Source organism: Notechis scutatus, chromosome Z (genome assembly GCF_049901735.1).
Source record: "Notechis scutatus isolate UNSWTSFEM ecotype Mainland chromosome Z, rNotScu1.2, whole genome shotgun sequence".
Lineage (NCBI taxonomy): Eukaryota > Metazoa > Chordata > Lepidosauria > Squamata > Elapidae > Notechis > Notechis scutatus.
The window spans coordinates 52,683,988-52,697,741 of NC_142025.1; the positions used below are offsets into that span (position 1 = coordinate 52,683,988).

The window sequence follows — 13,754 nt, forward strand, 5'->3', positions numbered from 1 at the left end:
TAATAGCTCCATAAACATTCCATGACCACGACTGGAGATAAAATTCTGGATAGGAGCAGGAAGAGAATATGTCAGTCTCTTGATGTTCTCAATGTTTTTTCATAGAGTTTGGAACAAGAAACAAAGGGCCTTCCAAGCAAAAAGGGGATTGTACAGTCCATTGTAGGTCAGGGCTATCATCGTAAAATCGTCTTAGCATCACAGTCTGTGCAGAACATTGTGTATAAGTAAGTACTTTGAGATAATATGTTATTTCATCGTAAAGAATAGTAGTTGATTAGAACATTTCTTAACTGTTGTTATATTTTGCTATTTTTGTTTATTAAATCATTGGTTTTAGAGGAAATCATGGGTATCCAACTTTTGGCTTGCATGGGCCACTTTGAGTGAAAAGGAATTGTCTTGGGCCACATATAAAATACATAATATAATTAATGGATATAAATCACATAATAATTTTAAAAGTTTACCATCTTGTGGGGCTGCATTACTACCTGTCCCCGGTTACATGTGGCACATGGGCCATGGGTTGGACACACCTGCTGTAAATGTTTGCAAAAATGAATATAAATGGAAAAATAGGCCTAATGTTTACCACAAGACTTTTTTATATACAAATTGGAAGTATATAAAATGTAGTTATTATTTATAGGATACTTTTTACAGTTGACTGTGACTTGGGAAAGTTGAATATATTCTGAATGTGGAATTCATTTATATGATTCAGTAAAACTATTTAGTATATTTAAAATTCTTTTAAAAGAGACATGCTTTCAGGATACAAAATAAATTAATCCAATTTTTCATTATTACTCAATAAAAATTTTTCTTTTTCAGTTTCTTTGTCAGTTTTCCAATTGACTTGAATGCATTTTTTTAAAGTAGATGCATTTTGAAAGTGTCTTCAAACAGTGTTGTGTAGTAGTTAAGGTACTAGACTAGGGATACAAGAGAACCAGTTTCTAGTTCTCTCTTAGGCACAGAAGCCACAGGATATCTTTGGGCCAATCACTTGTGTCTCAGCTTCAAAACAATGTCAGACTCTGTGGTAAACTACCTGAAGAACAAGCATAATGTATTGATGATTGCTCTGTATGAAATAGACATAATGCAAACAAATGGGATAAAAGAGGGGAGAGAAAATTAATACACAGTTTATTTTTATTTTCAAGTGACGGTCAATCTTCAGCTATTCCTGTAGCCAGCATGGAGTTTGCAGCAATTTGTCTAAGAAATGCTTTGCTGTTGCTTCCTGAAGATCAGCAGGAGCCAAAGCAAGAAAATGGATCTAAAGTTGTTAATCAGCTAAGTGGGAATGACAGCAGTGAGAATAATGAAGCTTGCAGGTAAGTGAGACAGTAATTGGACATAGCTTGTTTGGTAGCTAACGTGGATAGAGTTTGAGGGAAAAATTACTTTGCACATAAACAGTAAGCAGAGGTTGTCTTGAATATATTACAACTGTTGTAACACTGAATGATAATAGGAAAAATATTTGCGTTCTCAGTATGGTGTATGAATGTGTGAACAATTGACAAGCAATTTATCTTTTTTGATCAATTGTTATTGAAAAAAGAATTACAGTGTATATAAAAGAAAGAGAATGGAAAACATATCCTTGAAGTCAGGTTCAATTCCTGGAAACTTTGTAAACACTTCTATAGTTTTCTTCAGCAACAGTCGAGAAATGGTTTGTTGTTGGTTTTTCTGGGATGTTTTTCCAATTTCCCAATTTAGTCTACAGCCTGGGATTTCCTAGTGGTTCCCCATCCAAAAACTTACTGGATTCAATCTCCCTAATTTTTAAGCAAATGTCTGCTAGGTTCAACCACCTAGCTGGGCCTCAATTAGAGACTACATTAGATATTTTTCTGGCATGAAGAATGCAACCTGTTCAATTGTCTTTTCATTGCTTACTTTGGGAAATTTGCTAGTTGTAATACAGTGCTCTAAATTTGGAAACAAAGTCATACAACATCAATTTTATTTTAAAAAAACTGAAAATTTGACATATAAATGATTTTTTAAATATTTTAATTAAATATTTCATTTTTCCCTTGCATATTCTCTATTCTTTCCTTCACGTATTGGTATTATGTCACTAGTAAAGCATGGGCATACTTCAGAATTTTAAAGCCTTTTGCTATTTCATAAATGTCATAGCAGTAGTGTAGAGTATAATGTAAGCAGGATATTTAGTGCCATAAATTTGTTAAAAATTCTTGAATGGTATATATCTGAACAAAGATATGAAGTCTTAAGAAGTTCAGTATTGATCAACATTGTTTTTATCTCATATTTTCCATTTTGTTTTTGGAGAAAAAAATGCTGAATGGTTTTTAATATATAAATGTTCAAACAAGCCATCTTGAACATTTAACATTTTAAAATGTATTCTTTCACTCATCTCAATTTTAAATTGACTTGGTGGCATCTCTCTTTTGACTTCAAAGGAGAGGAGAAATTCTTCTATCACATAGTATCATCATTCACTGAAAAATTAAAATATATCTTCTTTGGATGATATTTAAAAGTGTGACAACAACCAAAATTATGAAGAATAATTAATCTATTTTACATCTGTAGAAGAGTGTTTTTGGATATAAGTGTTTATTGTAGATATTTAATTATTGCTTATTTAGGCTTAAATATATATTTATACATATTCAAAATTGTATTGGGTTTTTTGTATAGATTTTTTGATGCATATTTTAAGGGTTTGCTTAAATATACAAATAATTGAATTCCAGTTTTCTACAAAGTAGCTGTTGTGATATTAATTTTTTAAAATATTTTTCTACTAAAATGCATTTTAAAAGCTATTGCATCTTTTTCACCGTGATCATTAATCTAATCCTTTTTTATTCCTCTTTAAACATGCTTAATTTGAGTTTCCTTAGTAACTAGAAAGTGTTGAACTTGTTATTAATCCTTAAGATACTATTCATGGTGTCTTTATTTCAGCAGTAAAAGTCATGAAGGAGACAGATTTATTCCTGCTCCACCATCTTCTCCGTTGAGAAAGCAGGAATTAGAAAACCTACGGTAAGTTCTTTCATCCATCCAGAATAAGCTAAAAAGCATACAATTAGTTTCTGACAAATAGTGATAATATGAAGAAGTACCATATTTTTCGGACTATGAGACGTACTCCCCCACCCAAAAGTGAGTGGAAATGTCTGTGCATCTTATAAAGTAAATAAGTGCCTATTTTTGGCCTCCCAAACCCTTAATGTGTCCCGTTTTTACCCTCCCGTGCGTCCAGAAGCACTCTGCAGGCCAAAAACAGGGCTGTTTTGGCCTCTGGAGGCCTCAGCAGGTCCCATTTTTGCCTGTTTTTGGCCTGCAGAGTGCTTTTGGACACCGGGAAGGGCAAAAACAGGACTTCCAGAGCGCAAAAACAGGCCCATTTTTGGCCTGGGGAGTGCTGCTGCATGCCAGGCAGGCAAAAAACTATTTTTTTCTTGTTTTCCTCATCTAAACCTACATGTCTTATAGTCCAAAAAATATGGTACCTTTTAGAAAACAATGAACTTCTATCCTTCATGTACTATGAAGAAATGACAAAATTACATTTTAGTTTTATATTGTACATCTGGTCTTTGTTCAATGAGTACACATAATTGCAGTGTGAGTATTGTTCTTGATTGAAACAGCAGGAGGGCAAGTTATGATTTAACCTACCCATGGTAACTGGAAATATTACAGTCCCAAACATCTGAATGGTAAATCTGCAGTTAGAAAGCCACTATAGTCTTAGTTCTTCTCTTTGATAGAGTTAATATTTAGTGCTGCAGATCCCTTTTCAGTCTGTTACGTGAATAATGCCAAACAAAATCTCAGATATACTCCAATATCTTCAAGGTTTTCAGAGATTTTTATTGTCATGTATGAGTGTTCCTGTTTGGAGGAATTTAATTACTCCATAATTTAGTCCCATTGAATACTCATGACTGTTTTCAAAAACCCCAAAAAACCTTTGTTTACTAGAAAAAATTTACAAGAGAGAAATATTAATATTTTATCAAATAAATGATATGCTGTATCTTTCTGAGGTAATGCTAATGGTTATTCATTTATAACATGCTGCAATTGCTTCCACAGTATTATGCTATGCTTAATAAGCATTACATTAAGTTCATAGAAGTTTGAAAGTTGTGTCATGGCAAGTGGACTTATTTTTTGCTGGTTTTAGATATTTCACTCCCCATCCAAGCAGATTCTTCGGCCAGAGAACATTGGTTAGGGTGAGGAGGGAGAGATCCATTGGAATATACCAACTGCTTTTGTATGGACTCTTGGGGCCTAACATTTGGATTGCAAACAGCTTATAATTCTATGATTCTTTGATTATTTCTGGCAGTGGGAAAGGAAGACTGAGAAAATTATATATAGTAGCTTTACTTGATTTATGTATCCGTTCCTGTAGAATATATCTGGCATAATAATGGGTCTATTGATATAAAATACCACAAAAAGTCTACTAAGGAATGTGTCTGCATATGAAAATCAGTGTGAACTTGATATGTTTGGAATTGATTCATTGCAAAATCTTTATGGCTTGGTTTTTATTGAATATATCTACAGGAACAATTAGCCCCTAATTCAAAGCCTATATCCTGTTCCTTTATGTAACTGCAATTACTGTATGCCTCCTTTCCATGGCAAGATTTTCAAGAATGAGATTTGAAATGATATCTAGGTATGGTATAAAGGAAATGGGGAAGAGGCAATGGAGAATCTTCTCATGTTGCTCATGTATAATTAAAGAACGTACCTCCAGGGATCCAGAAATAAAGACACTCGAGATCCTGCCATAATTTAATGTGACTGAAGCTAAAGTGAGCTTGACAACTGCCAAAAGCAGTAATTATCTAACTAGTAACTAGAGGGTTTAAGCTCTAGAAAATGTCAGCTTTCTTAGATCAGATCTAATATAAGTGATTTCTTTTGCAAATTTTCTTAAAATATGCTAAAATATATTCACCCTGATAGCTATATGTATACATAAATATCTGTTCTTTTTCTCTACCAGATGTTCCATACTTGCCTGCAGTGCTTATGTAGCTTTGGCACTGGGGGACAACCTTATGGCTCTGAGTCATTCAGATAAACTTCTTCAGCAGCCCAAACTCTCAGGATCACTTAAGTATGCTTGTCCCTACTGTTAAGATATTAATACTGCTGCTACATATTAATAGAATATTTTATTTCTTTATATATAATGTAGGCGCAGCCTTCAATGTAATCAACAATGGAGTGTGAACAGATGTTTTGATAGGAAGCTGTTTTATTACCGTTGTAGGCAATGTTTCCAATTCCAGTGTTTCCAAAGACAGTATTTTGCAGTGCATAGGGATAGTCACCTAGTTCCAGTCTATATCTTGTTCAGCCAGCCACCCTTTACCATGATTGCTATTTGTGTTACACTGTTCAGTTGTAGGATGATCCTTAAAAAAGAAATGTTTGGATAGAGTGGATAAAGGACAATGCAATGTTCATACCTCTACACCTTTTGGGCCTTTAAACCACAACCTTGATTTTTATTTTCTTGCTCTTTCATTTTACCAATAGAGTAAAGTAGAGTTTACAGTGAGGGAAGTGAGAAATACTAATCAGGCTTGGAATATGAAACCCAACAATGTATTTAGCACAACAATATCTTGACTGGCAGCTGATCTTTATCAAAATGGTCAGTTATTCTAGTCATGAATAGATTTGTAGGAGTAGCTGGAAACCAAGAAAGAGGGGTGAACAATTCCTTAAATATATGAGCAATTGCCATTTTATGCAATTATCTCTTTCTACTGAATTTGATGTCTAGATTAGGTACCGTGAATTAAGAGAAGAATCCACATTCTCTGTTTTTCATTAGTTACAGTAGTTGCCTGTATGAAGCACCTTGTCACCAGGCTTATTTTTTTGATTCTGCTTTTGGTGTTTTAGATTCCTTGGCCATTTGTATGCTGCAGTGGCCCTTATTTCTCTGGACAGAATCTCTGATGCTATTACTCACTTGAACCCCGAGAATGTCACTGATGTGTCCCTGGGGATTTCTTCAAATGAGCAGGATCAAGGTTAATGAATCTGTAGTTTATCAGAATTTGTTATGCTTTCAATTGACTTTCCATGATGCTTGCAAGGGTTCCTCCTTCTAGTAGTACACTATTATAAAAGACTGCTTCTTCCTATATATTTTTAAAGTTAATGCATTCATGTCAATCACTAAAGAATAAATACTGCCTTCTTTAGATTAAGTTCATGCTTGTTAAATACCAAATTAGACAGAAATTAATTGTTTGGCTTGTAATTCTAATGCAGACATCTTATAAAAACATGTAAATGTATATAAGACTGGAAAATTGATCTGCAATTGCTTCAAATTGGAGATGTGCAAAATATTCCAAATTAGAAATGTTTGTGCTCATAAGGGGACAAACAAATGATCCACATTGTTGAAGTTTGTTCCAAGCGTAAAACAAAAAGCAATAATTAGTTACTTCCAGTTTTAAGCATTTTTGCTGTTCCTAGTGCTGTGATTGGTCTTGTGCAAATGAGAGACATTGCTCTTTTGAGACTTCTTCCAATCCATCCAGTGTATGTAATCCTTGACTTCCAATCTAGCCAATCAATGCAAGTAGTCCTTTGACTTAATAGCCATTTGTTTAATAATTGTTGAAATTTACATTGCCATTGAAAAAAGTGAAGTATGACTGGTCCTTACAACTGTTACCACCATGATTACTTTGGGTGTTTTAGTTTCAATTTTTCTTCAAATAGCCCCTCAACCCAGATTACATTTTTGTCAATATTATACTTTTAATGCATTAAGCGCTTATTCTATCTTTTCATTTGGTTTCTCTTTAGGGTCTGATAAAGGAGAAAATGAAGCCATGGAATCATGTAAGTTTGTGCGAGTTTATAGTTTATTGCATAGCGTGAAGTAATTAAAAAATTACCTTTGTATCCAATTTACTTAGAGCGAATACAGATCATACCATTTTATCATTTTATTAGTGAGTTTCATAAAGCTGTCAGCACTTACTAATAATCACTTCAGATTTAGATATTCCACCTTTTTAATAGCTTTTTGCATTTACAAATGCAGTTTAATTAAGTGTTTTTTAAATAGTAAATAAAAACTGTTTCTACAAATACAAAACATAAGAATGGACATCTAGAGCCCCTACAGGTGATCCAAATGCTGAGAGATGTTTCTTCTTCATATTATTAACATTCACTGAGTGAATCTACTTATCAGCTTAGCTACAGTTTAAAAAGCTATCTGCATTTTTTGAGAAGCTAATATTTTCTGCCATATTGCTCTTCTATTTCTGACTATTGATTAGTCTGTAGATTTATTCTCCTTTCTCACATAAGAGTTATTTTGTATGAGATCTGGGGTCATATAAATGTGATAAATAAATAAATAAAATACAATTTTACCAACTGTAATTTAACAATAGCATTCTGTATTAATTTTAATCTAGCTGGCAAGCAAGTGCCCCAATGTTATCCTAGTTCTGTTACATCTGCACGAACCATGATGCTGTTCAATCTTGGAAGTGCCTACTGCTTAAGAAGCGAATATGACAAAGCGCGGAAATGTCTGCATCAGGTTAAAAAGGGGGGTTCTTACTTAATTTTTGGGGAAAATGTTAAAATATGGCCAACTGCAATATTAAAGCAAGATATAGAGTCACCTTTGCTGTTTTCATTGGAGCAATATTTGATCCTAACAAGTTGGAAGGCAGGACCTTTTCCTCAATTGTGGAAGTTAAGCATTCTCTCTAGATTTCTGCAAATATGTGTTGTCCTCTGTGCAAATCCCAGAGACCAAACCAAAGAAATACTGTTATGATTTGTAAGTTAGAAAGCTTGAACAATGTTTCCTGTTGAACATAGTATGTGTTGGGAAAATCTCATTACAGCTTAGAAATAGTCTGTTTAAACATTTTCTTAAAGTTACTTAATTTAAAAGATGATTTAGAAGGAAGAGATATCCAACTGCATCTTTTTTTCCCCAAAGCTTTTTTTTTATTTTTTGATTATTTAAATACATCTTTGAGAGAACAGTGTGTTTTACATTTTAAGTCCATTATATCCATAATCACAAAGACAGCTTTCTAACATTACATCATTATCTATTACCAATCTTTATATTCTCATACATTATTTTATAGCTCTTTATTTTTAATCAATCTCTATCTTCTTTAGTCATATATTCTTATATTCAACATATTTACTATTTAATCTATCCATGTCAATTCATTAATCATTAAAGCTTTCTAACATTACATTATTATCTGTTACTAAATTTTCTTCTTTATATTCTCATAAATTGCTTTATTTCAGTTTCTTTATTTTAGTCAATTTCTATCTTCATTAATCTTATATTCAACATATCACAATTTAATATATACATATCAATTCATTAATCATTCAAAATTTCATCTTAAATTATATTACCGCATTCCAATGTTACATTTACCATTGTTGCATATATTTTTATTTTCTAAATGCTCCCTTCCCTCTAACTCCTCCTTTTTACGCAAATATATTTTCCAACTTGTTTTCTTTTAGCCAAAAATGTCAAATTTATAATAATATATCCTCACTATCTTATACACATAAATGACAAAATATATAATTCATTAAAAATATTATCCTCTACTATATAATGATATCTATTCTCTATCAGACTCCACTTAACCTTCCCTTTCCCACCGTAGTATTAGCCATCTTCCTTAAACATTTATCCATCTTATTTATTAACCTATTATAAAATCCAATTTTTACAACTATTCCATTTTATTTAATCCTTATTTTACTATTAAGGTGCCTCTTCATGTGGAGTCCCCCTCTATTACGTTGCTAACCATCATGTCTAAGTCTCTCTTCTATCTAATTTCGTCATTTTTTTAGCTTGCTTACCAGTCTCTATCATCTTTTGGCTTTTCCCCTTAATCCTTCTTCCATTCTGCATCATTTTCTGATATTTTTTCTTCCAGTTCTCAGAATTTATCCCCACCCTCTTCTGATCTCCTTTCTGTAATTTCCTAACCACTTCATTTATCAGCAATCCAATTTTAATACCCCCTGTTTATTACATCAATCATTGATATCTCAAGTTCAATTTCTTTTTTCTTCTTTTGTATTATTTGTTGTTCCTCTTGTTCCGTTTCACTGGTTTCTCTTTTTTCTAGCTCCTCCCCCTCCTTTGTTCTTTCTTCTTCTAATACCATTGCCATTTCTGAATTAGTCTCTGTATTCTGTATTTTAGTACATGTCCAAAGCTCTGTCCCACATCTCACTCATAGCTCGAAAGTCCATCCTTATGTCTTTGCATATATCATTCATCTTTATATTGCTTATTATCCCAGTTATCCAATGTCCAGTAACTTTTATTTTGTTTAAACCAGCATCTCTTTAATTTTTATATCAATGTCCTCCAGTTTTTATTTTTCAATATTAATCAAAGTCACTAATGAATCCAGGGGTAATGTCCTCTAATGTACCTTGCTATTTCATTTTAATACATTCTAGCTTCCAGGGGTCTTAAGTCTTCCTTTTATTCTTTTTTTAATTAAAACGTTAGCTTGAAGGGATCTGCAGGATTTTTCTTTCATCAACCAGTGGCGCTTTTAACTCAGTTTCACTGCCACCCTTTTTCCATTTATTTCAAAAATCAAATGTTATTTTCTTTTAGATCAATTATTTCCAGCATTTAAAATAATGCCTTCCCATGCCAAATCCTGTCTGATCGCCAAGTCCAAATTAATGTTCTTCCAAATTAATTCTTTTTAAACTTTTCTTTTAAGAAAAATTTCCCAATTTTTCTTCTATATTCCAAATCGCTGCTAATTTATTTCTTTATATATCTTCTCCATTATAGTCTTTTGGAGTAAATAAAACCAAGTAAATTCTTCTCACCCTTCTCCGTACACTGTCCCCAATCTCCTCTCCAGCACTTTGCTTAGGTGATTCTCAGAGGTCCCAACTTTGTAGCGGCCATCTTGGCCGCCCTTCTCTGCGTTGTGGCATAGAGAGCAAGCTTGGGGTTCCCACATGGGAGTTGCGTTCTCCCCCAGAACCTCACTGGGCGCCTCTCCTTAGCTTCACCACCCCTCCAAGGCAGTTTTCGGCGCCATTCGGAGCCCATGCCTGCACAGAAACGGAGACCTCCATTCACTGCTTCAAGTCTTGTCACAATGTCAGCCAAAAGTCCATCCAACTGCATCTTTGTGTCAATTTGTGCAAGTACGGATGATGTAGATTAATGCAAATGATGTAATCATGTTAATTATCTATCTTGCTTTAACAATTTGGGGGGATAAAATCTGACGTAAAATACTTTTGTTGCATCATAGGTGTACTGTATTCTCTTGTTAAAAATATATTAATTTACCTCTTATTTCCTTTTTGGTATTGATACAAGGCTGCCTCACTCATTCATCCCAAAGAGATTCCACCAGAAGCTATCTTACTGGCTGTGTATCTTGAGCTTCAGAATGGTAAACATTTACTCTTTTTTAATTATATTTTTTATTAAGCATTTTAAAACATAAAGGAAAGGGGAAAGAAGAAAGACACACACACAAAAAGAACACAGTAAAAGGAAAAATAAAGCACAGAATAGATAAAATAGGGAGTTTACAGGTGTCATGGAATTAGGATTTTCAGGGTATCATTAATTGGGTTTAGATAACTGAATAAACCACGTCATTAATAACATCCAATATATCCAATAATATATGACTATCAATAGTAGCGGTCAACACAGTATATATAATAAAAGGAGATTAAAAATTATAGTAATTTCTTTCCAGGTAATTAAAGACTTGGTGTGAAGAAACCAAACCAAATTTTTGATTTTGAAAAACTTATAAATAGTCTTGTAATCTAAATATAGTTTTCAAGTTGGAATAACTTCTGTGTCAGATTTTGAAATAATGAAATTATTTTGGATATTGAGTCTTACAAAGAGATTAATTAGCCATTTTTCTGAAGAGGGAATTATGAGTTTCCTCCAGTAGGGGATGAGATTGCAGATAATTACATATAGACCTAGTTCAGTATACTTGGCAAGAATGTCAGATGTAGCAATATTTAATACAAAACGAAGTTGGAAAGAAAATTCTATTTTTCAAATTTGTTTCTATTGCAAATTATTTTCCAAAATGGTTGAACTTTATAATATTGCCACCTAATACGGAAAGTGACAATGAGATCATCACATGTTCAACAATTTTTATAAAATGAGCTGTGCATTTTAGTAATCCATAAAGGTAAAGGTTTCCACCCACAGTCGGGTCTGACTCTAGGGGATGGTACTTATCTCTGATTCACAGCCGAAGAACCAGCATTGTCCAAAAATGACCCCGTGGTTATGTGGCTGGCATGACTGTATGCCAGAGGTGCAAGGAAGGATGTTTAGATAGTGATATCAAGTCAATGAACATGAATTTTGGCAAACTCTGGGAGACAGTGAAGAACAGGGGAATCTTCCATGCTATAGTACACAAAGTTCACAAAGAATCAGACACAACTTAGTGATTGAACAATGTATCTGTCTGTCCCTCCCCTCTCTTGATGAAACCAAGCAAGTAATAAAATGACCAAATAATAATAATTATCCATATGGCAACTCTTTCAGCATTACTCCCCAGTTGCCCTGCAGAATCCTTTTGAAGCTACTTAAAGACCAGCTGACTGGGACACATGCTTTTTGTCCCATTGGTTTCTGTGTGGTCCAAGTACAAGTACCTTATAGTATAATCATATGTATAAAAGTTCACTGGATTGTTTTATCCAGACTATTGAAGTAGGCATTGTATATACCAGCTAACTAATTTCCCCCCACCTGCCTAAAAAAATAGAACATCTGATTGCTAATGACTACCTCTGGGGTTAAGTCAAAATATGTTTGGATCCCACAAGCTTGGATCCTCCATTGTGGTTATATTCCCTTACCTGAGAATAAGTCTCACTAAAAGAAAAAATATTTCTGGATGGATCAGCATAGGCTTATACCATAAGGTACTTGTACTTGGATTTCACAGAAACCAATGGGACCAAAAGTGTGTGTCACAGCCAGTTTCATTTAGATAGATAGATAGATAGATAGATAGATAGATAGATAGATAGATAGATAGATAGATAGATATTTGTTTTCTTAAGTTTTTGCGGGTACTTACATGTATGGCATTCAGCTTTGTTCGGGTATTTTCCCATCGTCATAGTAGTTGTGCTTTTAAAGTTGTAGCGACGTTTCAGCAGAATCTCATCTGCCATCATCAGGCTTCTGTATAGTGTTCATCTGTGAGTCAGGCTTTTACAGTGGTTTCAGATTTGAATTTGGGGCAGCCTATTGCTGTGCCAGAATGGTTTTTTCTTCATCCTGATTGGTTGAGAGTCTTGGTCTGTGTTTATTGGTCTTGGGAGTTTCCTGTGTTCTGCTTGATTGGTGTTTCTAATATCTTCTGTCTGTTTTTTTGGCTCTTTTTGTATCTTGATTGGCTGGCAACATTGTGTTACTTTATTGGAGGCCTTTAGTGCAGCTTGGCTCCGGGTAAATGGACGGCTATCATTAGTTAGGAAGCTAGGTTTCATCATGCCAGCCAATCAAGATACAAAGAGCCAAGAAAACAGACAGAAGATATTAGAAACACCAATCAAGCAGAACACAGCAAACTCCAAGACCAATAAACACAGACCAAGACTCTCAACCAATCAGGATGAAAAAAAAAAACCATTCTGGCACAGCAATAGGCTGCCCCAAATTCAAATCTGAAACCACTGTAAAAGCCTGACTCACAGATGAACACTATACAGAAGCCTGATGATGGCAGATGAGATTCTGCTGAAACGTCGCTACAACTTTAAAAGCACAACTACTATGACGTGGGAAAATACCCGAACAAAGCTGAATGCCATATATAGATATATAGATATAGATTAGATATAGATATAGATATAGATAGTATCTTGGCAACATTTCGGCGAGGTCCCACTCGCCATCCTCAGGCTGGTGCTTTCGGCTTGGGACCTCGCCGAAATGTCGCCAAGATACTCTTAATCTTACACAGGAAAAGACGCAAACACACCTAGACCTACATATCTGTACCCGTGAAAATCTACGAATATATATATATATCTCATCTGCCATCATCAGGCTTCTGTATTGTGTTCGTCTGTGAGTCAGACTTTCACAGCCGTTTCAGATTTGAATTTGGGGCAGCCTACTGCTGTGCCAGAATGGTTTTTTCTTCATCCTGATTGGTTGGGAGTCTTGGTCTGTGTTTATTGGTCTTGGAATTTGCTGTGTTCTGCTTGATTGGTGTTTCTAATATCTTCTGTCTGTTCTGTGGCTTTTTTTGTCTTGGTTGGCTGGCAACATTGTGTTCCTGTATTGGAGGCTTTTAGTGCAGCTTGGCTCCAAGTAAATGGATGGCTATCATTTATTAGGAAGCTAGGTTTCATCTGGGTGCCTGGTTGGATTGTGTTTGAGCTGGAGGTATCAGGGGGGATCTGTTTGTGCCCAGGTGTTTGCCTGGGTTATGGTGTGGAGATTTTTTTGTTTGTGAGTGCTGGCTTCCAAATAATTGACAGTCTGGTGGAATCATCTCTTCAATTCATGCTTTCAGGTCTTTTTTCAATCTCTATGGCTTCTCTGATAATTCTGTGGCTGGGGTTTTCTATAGTGGCTAGATTTGGTGCCATTGAAGTCGATGCTATGATCTGTGGCTTTCATG

At 34.4% G+C, this 13,754-nt stretch overlaps 1 protein-coding gene across 7 annotated transcripts in view; it reads left to right on the forward strand.

The window, feature by feature from the left end:
* The window catches only part of CNOT10 (CCR4-NOT transcription complex subunit 10), a 55,583-nt gene that overhangs the window by 38,647 nt on the left and 3,182 nt on the right, over positions 1–13,754 (forward strand). For 3 of the 7 annotated variants that reach the window (XM_026686570.2, XM_087946103.1, XM_087946104.1), the window contains 8 exons: positions 106–227; positions 1,173–1,346; positions 2,965–3,045; positions 5,036–5,149; positions 5,947–6,077; positions 6,868–6,903; positions 7,491–7,618; positions 10,439–10,514. In XM_026686570.2, coding sequence (XP_026542355.1) covers positions 106–227; positions 1,173–1,346; positions 2,965–3,045; positions 5,036–5,149; positions 5,947–6,077; positions 6,868–6,903; positions 7,491–7,618; positions 10,439–10,514 — 862 coding nt within the window. Of the gene's footprint in view, positions 1–105; positions 228–1,172; positions 1,347–2,964; positions 3,046–5,035; positions 5,150–5,946; positions 6,078–6,867; positions 6,904–7,490; positions 8,129–10,438; positions 10,515–13,754 lie in introns of those variants that run through there. The other 4 variants (XM_087946105.1, XM_026686571.2, XM_087946102.1 and 1 more) reach the window with 3 other exon arrangements.